The sequence below is a fragment of the Canis lupus genome, chromosome 13 (assembly GCF_048164855.1).
Source record: "Canis lupus baileyi chromosome 13, mCanLup2.hap1, whole genome shotgun sequence".
NCBI lineage: Eukaryota > Metazoa > Chordata > Mammalia > Carnivora > Canidae > Canis > Canis lupus.
The window spans coordinates 55,875,848-55,894,319 of NC_132850.1; the positions used below are offsets into that span (position 1 = coordinate 55,875,848).

Genomic DNA, 18,472 nt, shown 5'->3' on the forward strand with positions numbered 1-18,472 from the left:
ATCAGAGTTGGTGTTAAGCACTGACACGATGGCTTGAGGGGTTGTATCCCACAGATTTTTTAAATCCAACATGCCCCAAAGTGAACACATCACTTGCCTACATACTTGCTTTCTAGTATTCTTTATGTTTCATCCTGAGGTGAGACAACATTGTCCTGGACACTCTGCCTCATACAGGAGTTGGCTTCGTTTCTCCATATCCTTTACCTAAGAGACATGCAGGTTCACTAACAAGTTCTACTAAGTTTCCATCCTAAATATTTCACTAAACCAACCTTTTCTTCCTACTATTATTCTCTTAATCCGGATTCTTATCACCCTCACCAGGAATACAGCCTCTTATCTGGTCTCCCTACATTCAATGCTTCCCCATAAATACATTCTATACAGCTTCCAGAATGTTGTATCTAAAAGTGAAAAGCTTAAGAACTGATCTTTGTTCCAAATGGTTTCCTTTTCCTGTAGGATAAATTTACCATAATCTAGCCTGTTCTATACTTCCCATTCTAGAAACATGGGCATTGCTTGTAATTCCTGGACCACACACATGCCTTTACTGATGTCTCTGCTTTTAAATGAAGCATTCTTAAAGTCAGCAAAGATGGCAAAATAAGAAGCCCCTGAACTCCCCTCCTCCCATGAACATACTGAACGTATAGCTTACACATGGAGCAATGACCTTTAAAAGAAATCCAGAAACTGAGTAACTCCTATGCATTGAATGAATGAGAAAAATACCCACATCAGAAGCTTTAGGAAAGCCTGAGATACACTCTTGCCATAAACCCCATCCCCATCACAGTACCATACTATTGTGAAGGAACACCGACTCCCACTTCTCTCTGAAGAGTGAAGGTTTCAGAACCCAGATTTAGTGTCCTAACTTTGAAGATTCCCACTTAAGGGATGGGCCTCCAAAATACCTAGTTGTAAAAGCAAATGAGGCTTGCATCCAGGAAACTCAAAACCATAGTAAGAAAAAAAAAAAAAAAAAAAAAAGAAGTAGTTGATAATGGGCCTGTGAGCACTCACTGTGGCTATCCCTCTCAGGGTTCAGCATGGATGAAGCAGGCAAAAATGAAAGAGGTCCATCTGGGTACTTAAAAGATGTTGTCTGAGGTTCAGGCATCTAATTTAGCACACATGAAGAGTCTGGCTAAATCCTTCCTGGAGACTGGGGAAGGTAGTGGACCCTTCCCTCGCTTTCTTGCTCTAGGCTATTCTGAGTCATCAGTATTTTCCTAGAAGGAGCTTGTACACTTGTCTGGTTGGTGTCCCAAGATTTTGTGATTGTTGCCTGAGGTGCAGAACCCTGAATCACCTGGCTTTGAGCACCAACAGGGCTTGCATTTTTGAGTCCCACAGAACGGTAGCAAAGAAAGAAGCAGTTCTTAATGGGTGCAGAAGCACCTTCCCTACCCCCTATGGCTACACACCAGTGTCTAGACAGAAAGAGTGGACAAAAGCATCCACCTCCCAGTTTGCCCCTGGAAGGGGGGCAGCACCCTGATTCACAACCTGATTCCGCAGTCCTAGGATTCTGTGCTGCACCAGGCTCCCCGCATCTCTCTGCCCATGTCTCTGCCTCTCTCATGAATAAATAAAATCTTTAAAAAAAAGCAGACACATAGAACAGAGTAGAAAAACCAGAAATAAACCCATGTGTGTATGATAAATTAATTTTTGATAAGCATATACTATGGGAAAGCATAGTTTCTTCAATAAATGGTGCGGAAAAAACAGATTGCCACATTCAAGAGAAAGAAAGTGGTTCCCGATATTACACCATACACAAAAATCACTCAAAATGGATTAAAGATGTGAACATAAGACCTGAAAAATTAATCTCCAAGAAGAAAACAGAAGGTAAGGTCCTTGACATTCGTCTTGGCAATGATTTTTTTTTTTAATTTTTATTTATGATAGTCATTACAGAGAGAGAGAGAGAGGCAGAGACACAGGCAGAGGGAGAAGCAGGCTCCATGCAGGGAGCCCGATGTGGGATTCGATTCCGGGTCTCCAGGATCGCGCCCTGGGCCAAAGGCAGGCGCTAAACCGCTGCGCCACCCAGGGATCCCTTTTTTTTTTTTTTTTTTGACACCAAGTGCAAGAATAAATAAGGAGGCCTACATCTAATGAAAAAGCTTCTGCACAGCAAAAGGAAACCATCAACAAAATGAAAAGGCATCCTATGGAATGGGAGAAGGTATTTGTAAGTCATATATTTGATAAAGGGTTAATATCCAAAACATACAGAACTTATTCATCACAATATCAAAAACCAAAAATCTGGTTAAAAAATGAGCACAGGACCTGAATAAACATTTTTCCAAAGAAGACGTACAACGGGACAAACTGATACATGAAGAGGTTCTAAATATCACTAATCATCAAGGAAATGCAGATCAAAACCATGATTAGATACTGCCTCTCACCTTTTGTTATGGTTAGTATTAAAAAGATAAGAGATAAATTCTGGTAAGGATTCGGAGAAAGGAAAAACCAACTGTATACTGTTGGTGAGGATGTAAACTGATACTGCTATTACAGAAAACAGTATGAAGTTTCCTCAAGAAATTAAAAATAGAGCTACCATATGATCTGGAAATCCCACCTTTGGGTGTATATGCAAAAAAAATGAAGCCATCATCTCGACGAGTTACCAGTACTTCCATGTTCATTGCAGCATTATTCACACTAGCCAAGGTGTGGAAGCAATCTGTCATTGCGTGAATGGATTAAAAAATGTGCTATATATGTAATAATGTAATATTCTTTAACCTTGATATGGATGAATCTGGAGGGCATTATGCTAATTGGAATAAGCCAGACAAAGACAAATACTGTATGGTATCACTGATATGTGGAATCTAAAACAAAAAACAAAAAACAAAACAAAACAAAAAAAACCCAAAGAAGTCAAACTCATAGAAATAAAGTAGAAAAGTGATTGCCTGGGGCTGGAGCACGGGGGGGGGGGGGGGGGGGCGGGGGGGGCGGGGGGGGAACAGGGAGAGGTTGGTAAAGGGATACAAATATTCAATTTTAAGATAAACAAGGTCTGAAGATTAATGTATAAGATGATGATTATAGTTAATAACACTGTACTGTATAATTGAAATGTGCTAAGAGTGGAACTTAAATGTTCTCACAACAAAAAAAGGATAAATCTGCAAAGTTATCGATATGTTAATTAACTTGATGGGGTAATCCTTTAACAATGTAAACATATACCAAGTAATTGCATTGTACACTGTAAAGATCTTAATTTACTGTTAATAACTGTTACTCAATAAAATTGAAAATTAAAATAAAGATTTTTTTTTTTTTTTTTTACTTATTCATGATAGACATAAGAGAGAGAGAAAGGCAGAGACACAAGCAGGCTCCATGCCCGGAGCCCAACGTGGGACTCGATCCCGGGTCTCCAGGATCAGGCCCTGGGCCAAAGGCAGGCACCAAACCGCTGAGCCACCCAGGGATTCCCCCCCTCCCCCTTTTTTTAAAATTTTTTTTAAAGAGGTCTTTTTTTTTTTTTTTTAATTAAAATAAAAAAGTGTTCTCCTCGCTACATCCCGGTTCACCTACCTCATTTCTACTTGACTCAGTTCAGATTTTAGCCTTTGGTAACTTTCCTTCCCTGAGCTCCAAGATAAAATGTGCTTAATAGATTTTTCTTTACCTTATCACATTATCTTAACTATCTGCCTATTTGTTTCATTTCTTATTGACCTTCTCATGTGGACTTAATCATTTGCTTACTTGAATGAAGTCTGGGCATTTCTTGAGAAAAGTTTCTGTTGGGTTATCTTTTTACCCACTGTGTCAACCACAGTGTTTGGAACATTATTGGAATTCCTTAGAGTTTATTGAATGAATGAATGAATTGAAATATTGTTTTCCAATAAACATTCCTGGTACAGGATTGTTAGCTATTAGGGTAAAATTCATTAAAATCCATAAAATCAAGGCTCACAAACTAACCGGAAAATAACTACTTCTTTTCATTTTTGGACATTCTAAATTCATTGAAAAAGAAAGGTACAAAAGCCTACTTAACTTAGGTATATGTTTTGGGTCATGTAGTTGATCTTATTGAAATGGTGATTTAAAATTTTGCTGCAAAAAGGAAAAGAATGTTGTCTCTGGAATAATTATTAATATTAATATTATTCTTTATCTTAATTTAAGAACTGAAATTTCTTTTTTTTTTTTTTTTTTTTTTTTTAAGGAACTGAAATTTCTATTTGTAGTCCCGATGGACTAAAATCTTCATGTTTTCTTGTCTGTTTCTTTGTTTGGTTTGTCTCAAGCAATAGGGTCTCATGTCTGGAACAAGAGTTCCTTCTGCAGGTACTGCAACCTTTGCCATCTTCTGCTGAAAGAGCATGGACCCTTTTTCCTACTATTGAGTTGCATCCAAGCATTTCAGGTGGCCTACATTTTCACAGTTCCAGAAGATCAATAGAAAGAAAGACAATGATCTCTATTTTGATGAGACTTCGTTACTGGGAGGTATGGCACTGATATTCATAATCCACTTTTGATAATGAAATCAGTTAAAATTTGCTCTACTAGTCATTTAAAAATTATCACACTCCTTCTCACAATGACTTTCCTTTCCTTTATGCAAAGGTTTTTATAATGGAATAAGAATTAAAGCTGTGCATACTGGGTACCATATATTTGGTATCCTTAAGCATTTTAAAGTAGATTTAAAAGGAAAATTATTGTTTCTCATGTTGAAGCAAAGATCAAGTGAAGCAGAAATTGAAATCTTACGTATAATACTTATTTCTAGCCTAAATGATAAAAATTGTTTAAACACATGCATAAAGGAACAACAGTAACAACCAACCAAGCAAACAAATGATGGGGTCGGTAGTATTTTTATTCCTTCCATGTTTCAATGTAACTTATCCTTGCTTTAGAAAACAATACTTATGGATAATTACCAAAACTGAACAGCAGAGGGCAGAAAATAGCAAATTCTATTTCTTTGAGCGCGTTACTCTATTCCACTGTAGACCTCATAGTTTTGAAATTTTCAAAATTGATTTTATTATCGATCAATTTGAGACATATTATGAGGTGAGAAGTTTCTAAGTATTCAAAATAAATTCTAGTACTCTTCATTCGTTTTCATAACTATTTACTTCCATTTAAATTCATTACATTTATATTGACAGTATTCTATCCTTGAAAAAATATAAACTGTACAAATATTATAGCGAATTAGAAAGATTCCACAAATGATAATATTAACATAATGATTCTAACATTGCAGGAAATGTATCCAGGGATGTTGTAAAATGTACATGCTTAACTACATTGTGTAAGACACAGTAATAGAATAGCAGTTCAAAGTACGGGAAATGCCTACTGAAGTTTTTATTTCTATCCTATATATGAATAATAATTTGTCATTAAACAGTAATATTTACCCTGAGTTCTTCCATTTTTTACTAGGAAAAATGATCTATGATTCAGCAAGTTCTTGCTTCATATCGTTTGCTTTTATAGAATATAATTCAGTCATTTTGAGTTCATCTTTGCCTTTGAATTTGAAATAGATTATGATGAAAATAGTTTTTGAAACAAGTTTTTTAAGGAAAAATTCAATTTACATTCATCTACACTTTAAGTATCATTGCTTCTCCACATTTAAGCTCCTTCTCTCTCTCTTCTTTCATTCCAACTTACTGTATATGAAATTGAAGTTCTTGCGGAAAACAATGAATGCCGAAAAAAAGAAAATGGATGGAAATGTATTTTTTCCTGTGCTGTGAGACATTATTTATTCACTTATATATATATCTTTTATATATACATCATATATTTCAAATAGGGAGTAATTTCAGATCATTTTTTGTGCCTTACATCACAACTAGTGATTGAATAGATAAGATTAATTTAATTATTCTTCACACGGTAAATTTGGATATATTTTTATTTACATTTCTTTTACTATTTTTATTCTTATTTAGTTTTTAAAAAGCCAAATGTATTTTAATTCACAGGGCCTGTCTTACATATAGTGAATTGCTTATCAACAGACTAAAATAAATTCTTGGTGATAAAATTGGGAAGCATTTTTACCTGTAGTAACTACGATTAGCAATAGATTATGGATTCTCAATTTCCGGTTTATAAATAGATATCTAAAACCAAAATCAGGGGAAGACTAACTGGATATCGCAGAATTACAGGATCTGAAAGCCCAAGAGGCCACTTTGCCCATCTTTCTCATTTCTAAAATGGAGAAATCAAGGCCTGGAATGACTAAGAAGCAAACATGAAATAACAGCCAACGAGGAGCCTGTGATAATTGCACAGGAAGGCAGCATGACAGGCCAACTCTCTTGGCATTCTGAAATATTATTAGTATCGTGGGCTTCAATCTACTGCCTTCTGGAAACAGTCTCTTGTACTCGACCTTCTTTTATTTCTTTGTTTAAACCAAAAAAGCCATAAAACTTAAGACTTTTGGGAGCAGCAGAAGGAATTGCCAGAGCGCGTTCCCAGGCAACTGCTTGGCAAGCACCGCGAAGTGCATAAATTCCGCAGGGGGAAGTCTGGTCTTAGATCCTCCCCATCCACTCCCTTCCCACAAACTTTTAATCCCTAACCTCATCTTTCTTCCGCAGTGATCTCAAGCCCTCGGGTTTAAAGTCACGAAAACTTAGCTTACTTTCTCCGAGCAATGATTTCTCAAAACTCAGGGCCAAAACGCGGTGGAATACCTGGTTTCTCACTACGTCCCTGCGAAAGACCGTGCAGCTCAACGACCTTTCTAGACTCACTTCATCTCCTTGTTCTCCTATGAGCCTTTCCTTGAAACGCAGTCTTCTGCTTTCAGTAAAGAAGGGGCTTCTACAGAGCCAAGTCTACATGTTTTTACTGTAGGAGAGAATCTGCAGTGAGGTCTGCGGGACCTGCCCTCAGCTGGCTCTGCGAGTTGGCATTAGGGCCCCATGACACTCTCAAGATGGGATATCCTTGCAAAGTATTTCAAAGATTCAGTCTTTATCTCCTCCTGTGCGGCTTTAGTTTTTAAAGACATAATTTGTTTTGTTTTTGGTTTTTTTTTTTTGTTTTTTTTTTGTGTTTTTTTGTGTTTGTTTGTTTTTCCCTGGATGCTGGCTACATCACATTTAGCAAAACTTCCCGATTCTGGAACAGTTCCTCGATGGGTATTTTGTTTTCCTTGTTCGCTTTCTGGCCGGGTCGGGCGAGGCGCACGGTCCAAGCGTTCGTCTACATCGCTAGGCGAGTGAGTTTTTCGCAGGCTCTAGGAAATGAAAACCACAACCACACACACAAAAATCAAATGTAACACAGCGGGGCCTGGCGAGAGAGCGCCCCGCCGGCGACAGGGAGCGGTTCGGCTTCTGCACAGCAGCCGGAAATCAGCTTTGCAGGCGTGTGGTCCAGGCTGGAGCATCTCGGCGGCGGCGGCGGCGGCGGCGGCACAAAGGTAGCGCAGCCGGGGCCGGGGCCGGGCGCTGTCCTCGGTGCTGAAAGGCAGCGGCGCTCGGGGGAGGCGCCCCCGCTCGCGAGAGCCGAGGTCCGGCCCGGGGGCGGCGGGTGCCCGGCTGGGAGCGAGGCGCACGCGAGGCCGCCGGGGCCGAGCCGGGCGCGGGGCGCGGGGTGCGGGAGGGGGTGCGGGAGGGGGAGGGGGAGGGGGAGGGGGAGGGGAGGGGGCAGGGGAGGGGTTGGGCGCGCGCGCCGGCGGCCTGCCTCGACTCGCGCACGCGCGCCCGGGACTGCCTGGTCCTCTGTGACTTGCGTGCGTGCGTGTGTGTGTGTGTGTGTGTGTGTATGTGTGTGTGCGCGCGCGCGCGTGTGTGAGACGGAGGGGAGAGGGAGAGGAGCGCGCGAGAGGGTGAGTGTGTGTGAGCGCACGGGAGGCTGCTGAATATTCCAAGACACCGGGACCACAGCGGCAGCTCCGCTGAAAACTGCATCCAGCCAGTCCTCCGGACTTCGGGAGCAGGCGCGGGGCGCAGGGCGGCAGCAGCAGCCCCCAGCAGGACCTGGGAAATAGCAATTCTTCTGCCTCCACTTCAGGTTTTTAGCAGCTTGGTGCTAAATTGCTGTCTCAAAATGCAGAGGATCTAATTTGCCGAGGAAAACCGCCAAGGAAGGAAGAGGAGGAAAAGGAAAAGGAAAAGGAAAGAGAAAAAGAAAAAAAGAGGGGGTATTTTGTGGATGCTCTACTTTTCTTGGAAATGCAAAAGATTATGCATATATCTGTCCTCCTTTCTCCTGTTTTATGGGGACTGATTTTTGGTGTCTCTTCTAACAGCATACAGATAGGTAGGTACCCTTTTGTGCTCTGCTTTTTGAATTGTGCCTAATTGGGTGGTAATCTTTGTTCACGGTGGACAAATTAATTCATGTCATGTAGACTTATGTCATACCTTGACTGCATTCCAGATTTAAACCGCCTAGAATATACATGTTTTTCTTAGCATGCAGCGAAGGGGGAACCGGCTGGGGCTTTGATACGGTAGAGGGAACGGTGTTCTCGTGTCGGGTCCCCACATTTTATTAATTTTGCCTTGACCTGCTCCTGTCGGTTGGGATCCTCGGGGTTTGGGGGGGTGGTGGGGGGTCTGAACGCCAAGCCGGTGGTCACCGGCAGAGGCTGAGGTTTCTGGCCCCCTGCCCGGCCCCGGGCTCGCGCCTCTGCCCTGACCCCTTGGCTACCGTTTGGAGCCGAGCTGGCGGCTGCCCGGGTCGGTCGATGGGCTCGTCCGGCCTGTGCGCGGGGGCGAGCGCCTCCGGGCCGCCGGGCTCCCCGGCTCCTTCCCGGCGCTGACACCCCTCTGCTTGGTGCTTGTTCTCCGCAGGGGGGCTGTTTCCCAGGGGCGCCGACCAGGAATACAGTGCATTTCGGGTAGGGATGGTTCAGTTTTCCACTTCGGAGTTCAGGCTGACTCCCCACATCGACAATTTGGAGGTGGCCAACAGCTTCGCAGTCACCAACGCTTGTAAGTAATGAATATTCATGTCTTTCGGATGCTGCCCGCGGAGCGCCCGCGAGGGCCGGGCGGTGCGTGTGTGTGGGTGTGAGCGGCTGCACACGCGCGTGCGTGTGACGGCGCAGGGAGAAAGTGGCTGCAATCTCGGGGACCCCCGCTGGCGCGGGGGGGGGGGAAGGAAGAGGGAGCAAAAGGCGTCGAAGAGTGTGCGCACTAGGGTGGTGGGGTGGGGGCTGGAGCTGGGCTGGAGCTGGAGCTGGCGGGGCCCCCAGCTCGTCTCCAGGCTTCTGGAGAAGCCCCCCCCCCAGCACCCTGACCGCAGGGAGCACGTTGGGGCCCCGGGGCGCGCGGCGGGGCTGCCGGAGGGACCCACGGTGGACCGCCCGCGCCCGCGCCCGCGCCCCAGCCCGCCCCGGGGTTCGAACCCGCGGGCCCCGGTCGCCCGCTTGGACCGGACGAGGTGTCGCGGGGGCGCGGAGCGGGGTGCGGGCGGTTACGTAAGGCCCACCGAGGGGCGCGCGCGGGGAGCGGGGCTGACGCAGGCCCGGGGCTCCCGGCGGGGCGGCGGGCGGGGGAGGCCCGAGCGCCGGGGAGCCCCCCCGGAGACCCGGCAAGTCGCCGACCTCCCATTTTCGTGCCTGCGGTGGCCCCGCCGGCGACGCCTCCTGCGCTCGGGGCCCCGGGGCGCGCGACGGCGCTGGGCCCGGCTGCAGGCGCGGCCCCGGGATCCGGGCGATCGGGGTCTAGAAGGTTCACCGAGGGGCCCGCCCCCGCCCCCTTCCCTGCACCTGCCGCCCCCCCCCCCGCCCCGCCGGACCCCGGGACCCCGGGACCCGCCAGGCTTCGCTGCCCTGACGTGCCCGGTGCTCAGTCCACAGCTGGGGGGCACGGGGTGGGGGCTCACACGGCCCAGCACGTGGGCTCCGCTGTCCCGAGCTCGGGCGGTGTTCCCCTCGGGCAGCCTGCTCGCCCACATCGGGTGCGGGTAGCTCGGCCACCGTATCGGGAGCTTCGGGGCTCCCTTTGAAACTGCCACCCCGGGGACCCCTGGGGGCTCAGCGGTTGAGCGCCTGCCTCCGGCCCAGCGCGTGACCCCGGGGTCCCGGGATCGAGTCCCGCGTCGGGCTCCCTGCCTGGAGCCTGCCTCTTCCTCTGCCTGGGTCTCTGCCTCGCGCTCTCTCTCTCTCTCTCTCCCTGTTTCTCTCATGAATAAATGAATAAAATCTTTAAAAAAGAAAAAAAAGAGAAAAAGAAAAAGAAACGACCACCGCTCGGAGGAAGAAATGGAGCAATTCCCGTTTACGGACAGAACAGGGACATGATCAGGGTCACGCGAGGTGCCTACCGTCCGATTGTTTATAAAGAACCCATTTGGGAAGGTTTCAGTGCTGTGGATTTTCTTCAAATGTTGAGATCAAATGAGAAAAGACGCCGAAAGGGGCGGGGGTGCAGGGAGAGATTGAGAGGCAGAGAGAGACCCGGAGGGAGACTTAAAGCGGATTTGCAGCTTTAAAAACCCAAAATCTCCGTAGAAGAACATGAACAATATCTTGAAAATTTTCAGTACAGGGATACATATAGAGAAGCCGCGGTAGTTTAATGATTGCAAGTTTTTCTACTTGACCCATTACCCTACAGATTTATGTTACTTGATTTGACATCCTATTTCTATTTTTTCCCTGAATTATGAATTTAACATACACCTGTGCTAAGTATCTACTGTCTGTTCACTGTGCAAATGCTTGAAAAGTACTGAGACCAAGGCCAGACTGTGATTATTCGGAGAATGTAGATTTTTAAAACCGTGTGAGAGTTAATGGACAGGGTACGCTTTTGAAAATGGTCAGTGTTTAAAAAAAAAAAAAAAAGAAAAGAAAAAATGGTCAGTGTTTGAGAAGTTCAGTCATTGGTGAAAATAACGGGAGGGCTTGATTGAGAAAATGACAGCGATGTCCACTGCATGAAATGAATATTTCTTTATTCCAGGAGAGTTTGGACTGTGTTGGGGCTTTGTTAAGATTAAAGATTGTTTTTGGTTTAGGTTAGGTGACTGGCTTAGGTCCTCAGTGTCAATATTTTTGAATAGATTTATTTTTATTATAGATTTTATTGAAATAAGATTTGCGGACAGAAAAAAATATATATATATTAGGACACTATATAATTCCATGAATTTCCACCCATAGCACATGAAGTTCATCGAAAACATAAATGCACAATTTCATTTGATCGCACTTCTGAGAAACGGGGAAAGCCAAATCTTGATTTGGTACAGATTTTTTTTTTCCCCCTCAGAAAATGAAGCTGAGTGCATGTCTCCAGATCCTAAAATTACTCTTCCATGGGTCATTATTCCAAGACTAAATCAAATTGTGGTGAGCAACTGAATGCCTTTTTAAGTTTGGCATGTGCCACTGCCATGGTATAAGTAATCTTACTGATTGCTAAAGAGAACTAATGAGACATTGTTATACAAAAGAGACACATAGGATAGAATTTTCTGGAGTTGACGTTGACTCAGTGACTGAACAAATAACATTTGTGACTCAGTTTCTTCATTCCCTTAGGAATTTCACAATCTAGAGCTTGTAAAATGAATTGGAGTGTTGTATCCTTCTTCATCTCTTTTTGTTTTGCCAAGGGCAAGAGAAAACTGTGAAATTAGTTTAACTCTTTATGTTCACGTAAGCTACAATCGTGAAGTCAGTAGTCAAGAAATGAATGGAAACCTCTATAATCAAATTTGTCAAGATGAGGCTTGATCATTTTAATCCTGCTCAGGGTTTTTCTCCAGTGCTTGCCTTTTCCGTCAGGAGAGTCCACTATTCTTTACTATAGGAAGTGGAAGCAGCAGCAGCAAATATGTTGATAGTTAAAACCAAAATGACTTTCTCTAATTTCCTCCAGAAATCTAAGGTATTTTTTTTCTTTAACTCCATTCTTAAAGTATGTATCATCCATCAATTTTCATAAAGTAGCTTGTTGTTTCACCTAGTTAAACGGTAAAAATCCCATAGGGTTAAATGTGTGCATCAAGAAAGTGGAGTTTTATAACTTAATAATACAATTTCAAGATAGAAAAGTTCACTAATTTAATTTTGTTCCTGAGATAAAGGAACTTATTTGGAAATGTTTAGGTTGACGCTGATTTAAGGATCCAGCACTGTCCACCAAATGGTTAAGGTTATGCAAATGGAATGAAGTCATTATATTGTTAACTGGGTAAAATGTGCAGGGCACCAAGCTCCCACGTCTTTCCCTTTCACAGTCACAGTGGGATAAGGAAAGTACCTGTTTGTTCCCATTTGTTTCCATGGGTACCTGAGGAAATGAAGACAAATTTCCAATTCTTTCTTTCTTTCTCTCTCACTCCCCTCCATCCTCCCCCCCCTTCCTTTCCTCTTTCTTCTTAGCTAGAGGTAGTACAATTTTTTTTTCCCTGAAAGCTGTTAAAACATAAGCCTTTAATATGAGAAAATTCAAACCATAAAACCAGAAAAAAAAAAAAAAAGACTAGCATCTGATGTATTTAACAGTTCAGACTAGAGATGGGCTTCAAAAAATTCTCCGTCCCTCCTCCCTTCCTTCCCTCATCCCTTCCTTCCCCCCTCCCTCCTTCCTTCCATTCCTCTCTATCTTCTCCATTCTTCCCTTCCTTCCCTCCTCCATCCCTTCCTTCTTTCCCTCCTCTTCCCTTCTTTGCCCCCTCCTTCCTTCCATTCCTCTCTCCCTCCTCCTTTCTTCCCTTCCTTTCCTTCTCCGCCCTTCCTTCTTCCCCCTCCCTCCTTCCTTCCATTCCTCTCTCCCTGCCCCTTCTTCCCTTCCTTTCCTCCTCCTCTTCCTCCCCTCCCTTCCTTCCTTCCCCCTCCCTCCTTCCTTCTATTCTTCTTTCCCTCCTCCCTTCTTCCCTTCCTTCCCTCCCTTCTTTCCCTCCTCCTCCCTTCTTTCTCCTCTCCCTCCTCCCTTCTTCCTTTCCTTCCCTCCTCCTCCCTTCCTTCCTTCCCCCTCCCTCCTTCCATTACTCTCTCCCTCCCTTCTTCTCTTCCTTCCCTCCTCCCTTCCTTCCTCCTTCCCTCCCTTCTCCCTCCCTTCCTTCCCCCTCCCTCCTTCCTTCCATTCCTCTCTATCTTCTCCCTTCTTCCCTTCCTTCCCTCCTCCTCCCTTCCTTCCTTCCCTCCTCTTCCCTTCTTTCCCCCTTCCTTCCATTCCTCTCTCCCTCCTCCCTTCTTCCCTTCCTTTCCTTCTCCACCCTTCCTTCTTTCCTGCCCGCCCTTCCTTCCCCCTCCCTCCTTCCTTCCATTCCTCTCTCCCTCCGCCTTCTTCCCTTCCTTTCCTCCTCCTCCCTTCTTTCCCTCCCCCTCCCTCCTTCCTTCCATTCGTCTCTCCCTCCTCCTTCCCTTCTTTCCCTCTTCCTCCCTCCCTTCTTTCCCTCCTCCTCCCTTCTTCCCTTCCTTCCTTCCTTCCTTCCTTCCTTCCTTCCCTCCTTCCCTCCTTCCTTCCTTCCCCCCTCCCTCCTTCCTTCCATTCCTGTCTGCCTCCTCCCTTCCTTTCTTCTTTCAATATTTATTGAGTGCCTTCTGGTTGTCAGAGAATAAATGAATACTCTTCTCATAGGAGTTACTTTGTTTTTAACCTTTTCCTTCTGCGCTCTTCTGAGTAGCTTTCAACGTCTTATAGACCTTGAGGCCTCCAGTATGCACTGGCCATAACGGCCTTAGGTCTAAGAACCTTAGTATGAGGATGTGAATGTATTCTAATAGTTCTCCTACAAAAGCAATGTATTACAGTATTTCAATTTTTTTTGAAAATAATAAATTTGATTTTGTCATATGTGTACGCACTGCATATTGTATATATATAGTTGAAAAACCCGCAAATTTTAGGAAAATACTAAACATCTTTACATTTTCCAAAAATGTAATAGACTGATTCTGTGATCATTACCAAAATTTCTTTAAAATAAAACTGTCTAAAGCAGCTACAAATATGAGTATTGGATCCCATAAGGCTTTAGAATGAAAACTTTTAAAGATTAAAATTCCTCTTCAGAATCTTGTCTATTTTTCTATGAATGACTTTGACAAATCGCTGTCAATTTTAAAATAATAATTTTATATTTCAATTCTATAAAACTATAAAAATATTTAAAGAAATAGCAGATAAAAATCTACTTTTTCTCTAAGCCAGCAGATGGGGATGTTGGAGAAAGTATTGTTCTTTCATAAAACTGTTGCGCACACTAAATACCTTTTGAGACATTGTAAACACATTTATTTAGAGAAATTGAAAAAATATATAAAGGGCATTTACTTTGAAAAACTTCACTTAACCTGCTGTTTGAAAAAGAACTCCAAGGCCTTCTAAACAGAGTGCCTTTGAATTTATATAGATTATCTTGAATATCCTTGTAAAATTGATTAATAATAATAATAATAAATAATTAATAAAGGCATCCAGAGACAACATTGATTATAAATGCTCTTAGAAATGAGAGAATTTTAAAATTGTGTTTTTTCGGCTTTTTAACTTTGCTTCTCCAGATATCATTCTTAAGGTGTATTTCTTATCATTGAATTTTAGTTGAGGATTGTTGGAATTGTATATCTGTGTTCACTGAATTACTGCATGTTTGCTAAACCTATATTGCATTTTGCATGAATGTGACTGCGAATTTGTATGTATATGTGTGAGCATGCATATGTTTGTGTGTATAGATTGTAAGTGGTTATAGATGGCCTAGGCTACCATGTCTTGCCATTTTTACTGAGGCAATTTCTAAAACCTCGAGTTACCAGCAGATGCAAAAATTTCGCAAAACCTGGATCAACTTGGATACTATTAAGCAAAAATAAAAATAACGTGGTCCATGGACACGTGTACCAGAACACAGTACCTTACAATCTGGTGGTGTATTGTTACATTGAATTTGGGGTTAAAAAGAAAGAAATAGCTTTTTATATGTAAGGATAACTAATTTGTCACTAGGGTTTTTTTTGTAGTTAAACTTTCATACTTCACTTATTACAAGAGAATTTTGAGAAAATGATACATTATTCTAAACAGAAATCAGGAATCGCATCAGACATTCTATTTTACAATAAGAGAAATTAAGTATTTAAATACAAAAATGCTATATGAAATGATAGAAACTTAATATTAATGAGAATTTATCTCTGTGCTATTCCTTTTTGAGGTCTTGCAGGCTTAACCCTCTGACTCAAGAGATATGGAACAGTTCCGTTTCACATCAAGCCTTTAAAGTGATAAGATCATTGCACTGTGACATTATGACAGTAGAATGCTGATTCATGCTCAGACCTCAGATCCTCTCATAATCTCTTCCAATAACACTACAAACTTTTGAACCTCCTAGATGCCCCCCCACCCCCGAAATCGCAAGGAAAGCTGCAATTCTTTCCTAATTATTCCAGCATACATTGCTGTATAATTGAGTCTTCAGAGTATGGTTTCTTCCTTCCTCTTCCTCTCTTCCTTCTCTTTCTCCTCCCCTTTGAAAAAAAAGTCAACGGAAATAATTTGCAGAACAAATGCTATGACAGGAAATAAAATTTAAATTTAAATAGGGATTTTTTTAAGTGAACAAACGTTACACAGCTAAACTCTTGTATTCGATTTAAACGTTTGATTGGGATGGTAGTAGCTACTGGATAAATTATATTTCCTTTTCTTGTATTTTTTTCCCCAAATGGATTTTACTGAAGCTTCCCTAGATATGATTAAAATATTAGCTGTTTTATTATGGCAATTTTCAGCTAAAATTTCTGAGATTTTTCTCCAGTGATTTGAATAACAATTGCCAAACCTCTTATATGACTAGGTCTCTTACCTACAATAGGGTAATTAGTTGTCGAATTCAAAGTTAAAGTCTCAAAATCTTCCCAATTAAAAAAAATTCAAACATCACAATGTTTTTCAAAGCTGATTTTACTGATTTGGAAAAGAAAGATGAATGGTTCTCACAGTGCAGTTGATTACGAATCTGGCACCTATTATTTTTCAGTACTATTCAATTTATTTTGTCATTTTCAATAATTTTAATTGATAGAATGAAATCATCTAAAAATTAACCTAGGTAATGAAAATGTGGCCTTCTTCAAGGAGGCAGGACCATACCATTGTTGTCTTTGTATCCTTTACAAATCCTAGCTTAGTTCCTAATGCACTGAGGGACTTAGTGATTATTTGTCTATTTAGACACCTTTAATATTATAGCAGATTTTCTTATTATAGAATTATATCTTTTAAAGTCAGAATTTTGCTTTTCCAATCCATTTTGGGTTCAAAAGAAACAACTTACTTGGCGTCTGCCTCATATCCTATTTAGATAGAGGTGTAAGATATTTTTCATTTTCATCTACAAGCTGGATATGTTCAAAGTTATCATCTTTATTCCTTATGGTACATTGATATATGTTAAAATGATTTGCTGAAGATAAGTAGAATATTCCCTTTAAAGAGGATTTACAAATGCTGTTCCAGTGATGCCAAAGCCATGGTTGGTGCTAGTGGTTAGAACGCAAGGCTCCATTATAAGGGCCCTGAGAGTGGGTGTGCTCAGCTTCCATTTTAGTTTCAGATTTTCCTGAAAATGTGACTGTACGTATTCCTTGAATGGCTTCAAAATTGTCAGTCTTCCCCCTACGCCCACAATATAATATATCACAATTTTCTGTGTTAATTTTTCAGTGCAATTTTTTTTGAAGTACCAAAATACAGGGTTTGGGTTTTTTTTTTTTTTCTTTTCTTTCTTTTAAAGGATATCTCAGAATGAGGAGTTTATGGACAGTTTATGGTTGTGGACTAGTTGCTCTAACATTTGCACTAATGTGTGTGATTTTTTTATATGCGTGCTTTTTTTTTTTTTTTTTTTCTGTAGCAGTTTACCTTTAGGATTTATTTTCCAGTAATTTAGCTTTGTCCTGTTTTCATTCTATTGATAATTTGCTTTAGCAGAAATACCTCAACTTGTTATAGACTTTTAGTTTTTGTAAATTAATTAACATATTGAAAAAATCATTTAAAATGTTTCCTAGTGATTTGTAGCTTAAGGTCAAAGCCAGTTTTAAAACTGAGAGCCTTGACATTTGTAAGTGTCTTCAACTGGATAGAACAAATAAATTTGGGAGAATACAGGGTTCGTTGTAGGAAGGGAATTTAAAAGGAGAGAATTTTCTTAGATTGCTTTCATGTTCATATCTTTTCACATTTCTCAAATAAATGACACACACACCCATCATGGTTTTACTATTTAGATTGTTCTTATAAAGAATTTTACTTCATAGTGTCATGTAGTTTATGTATGGGTTTGTTGATACCTATGTTTTTTCCTTACTATTTCAGTATTTAAAATATGAGCACAAACTGGTTTGAACTGAGTGCCTGAATTTTAGTTTGTTCAAAAGGTTTTGAATAAGTCATCATACTTGTGCAGAATTTATTAACCCTTCGTGTACAATTCATTGATAAATACTATGATATTCACTTTTTAAAAAAGATCTTATTTATTTAAGAAAGGGCATGAACAAGAAGAGGGGCTGAGGGACAAGCAGAATCCCCACTAAGTGGAGAACACCATGCAAGGGCTTCATCCCAGGACCCTGAGATCATGACCTGAGCCAAAGTCAGATGCGTCACCCACTGAACCACCCAGGCACCCATGATACTCACTTGTTTTATGGTCCCCTCACACTTTCACTCTGCTTGAATTTCAGTGACCCTCATGAGATACTCCTGCAATGCGAATATTTTTGGTCTTAACTTTACAAATTACCCAATTATACTGAAAGGAATGATAGAAATATGGTTATATAAACTGAACAAAATTATATTAAAATACAGTGATTTTACCTGTGTTTTACCTGATTTTTCATCCTTTTAAGAGAATTTGGCCTTAGTCGGTTATTTTTAACTTCAGCATAATTTTAATTGAAACTCAAGTTACATAATTTGATGTAAGAAAAGATTTTCTCAGATTGTAGCCTTTGCAGCTGATATTAAGGCTTTACATTACAGTCCCGTCCTATTCTCTTTCAGATTTAGTTTTCATTCTGCAATACCCCTAGCTCTGGTGTTCATTTCATTGCAGTTAAGGATGTCAGCAGTTTAATCATATGTTTTTTATTTCTTATGCACGACTAAAAGGATAGAATGGAATAAATATTTTGAAATAAATATCTTCAGGCCCAGGGGGAAAGTATTTCTTTTCTTTATTATAAATCAAAACTGCCAGATTTCTTAAAGTGTGGGAAGAGGGCCATGGAAAAGCAAGATAAATTCTAAGAGGCAGTGTAATGTGGTGTACTAGTTAGGGCAGTAGGAATTGAGAACTGAATGTTCTTCCGTTAAGGTTCTCTTTGACTTGGAGTACCCCAATTTGCAAGTGTATGGTCAGTCTTCATCTACACTGGCATTGAACTACTACAAAACAGTGAAGTCTAACATTAATATCACTTTTGACAAATAGA

The 18,472-nt window shown here is 41.6% G+C and overlaps 1 protein-coding gene across 3 annotated transcripts in view; it reads left to right on the forward strand.

The window, feature by feature from the left end:
- Positions 1 to 7,335: 7,335 nt before the first annotated feature.
- GRIA2 (glutamate ionotropic receptor AMPA type subunit 2) overlaps positions 7,336 to 18,472 on the forward strand; it is a 149,376-nt gene continuing 138,239 nt past the window's right edge. Inside the window, exons 1-3 of one of the 3 annotated variants that reach the window (XM_072773767.1) lie at positions 7,336 to 7,477; positions 8,071 to 8,319; positions 8,856 to 8,996. In XM_072773767.1, the coding sequence (XP_072629868.1) occupies positions 8,232 to 8,319; positions 8,856 to 8,996 (229 nt within the window). In that variant the 5' untranslated portion in view covers positions 7,336 to 7,477; positions 8,071 to 8,231. Of the gene's footprint in view, positions 7,478 to 7,771; positions 8,320 to 8,855; positions 8,997 to 18,472 lie in introns of those variants that run through there. The other 2 variants (XM_072773768.1, XM_072773766.1) reach the window with 2 other exon arrangements.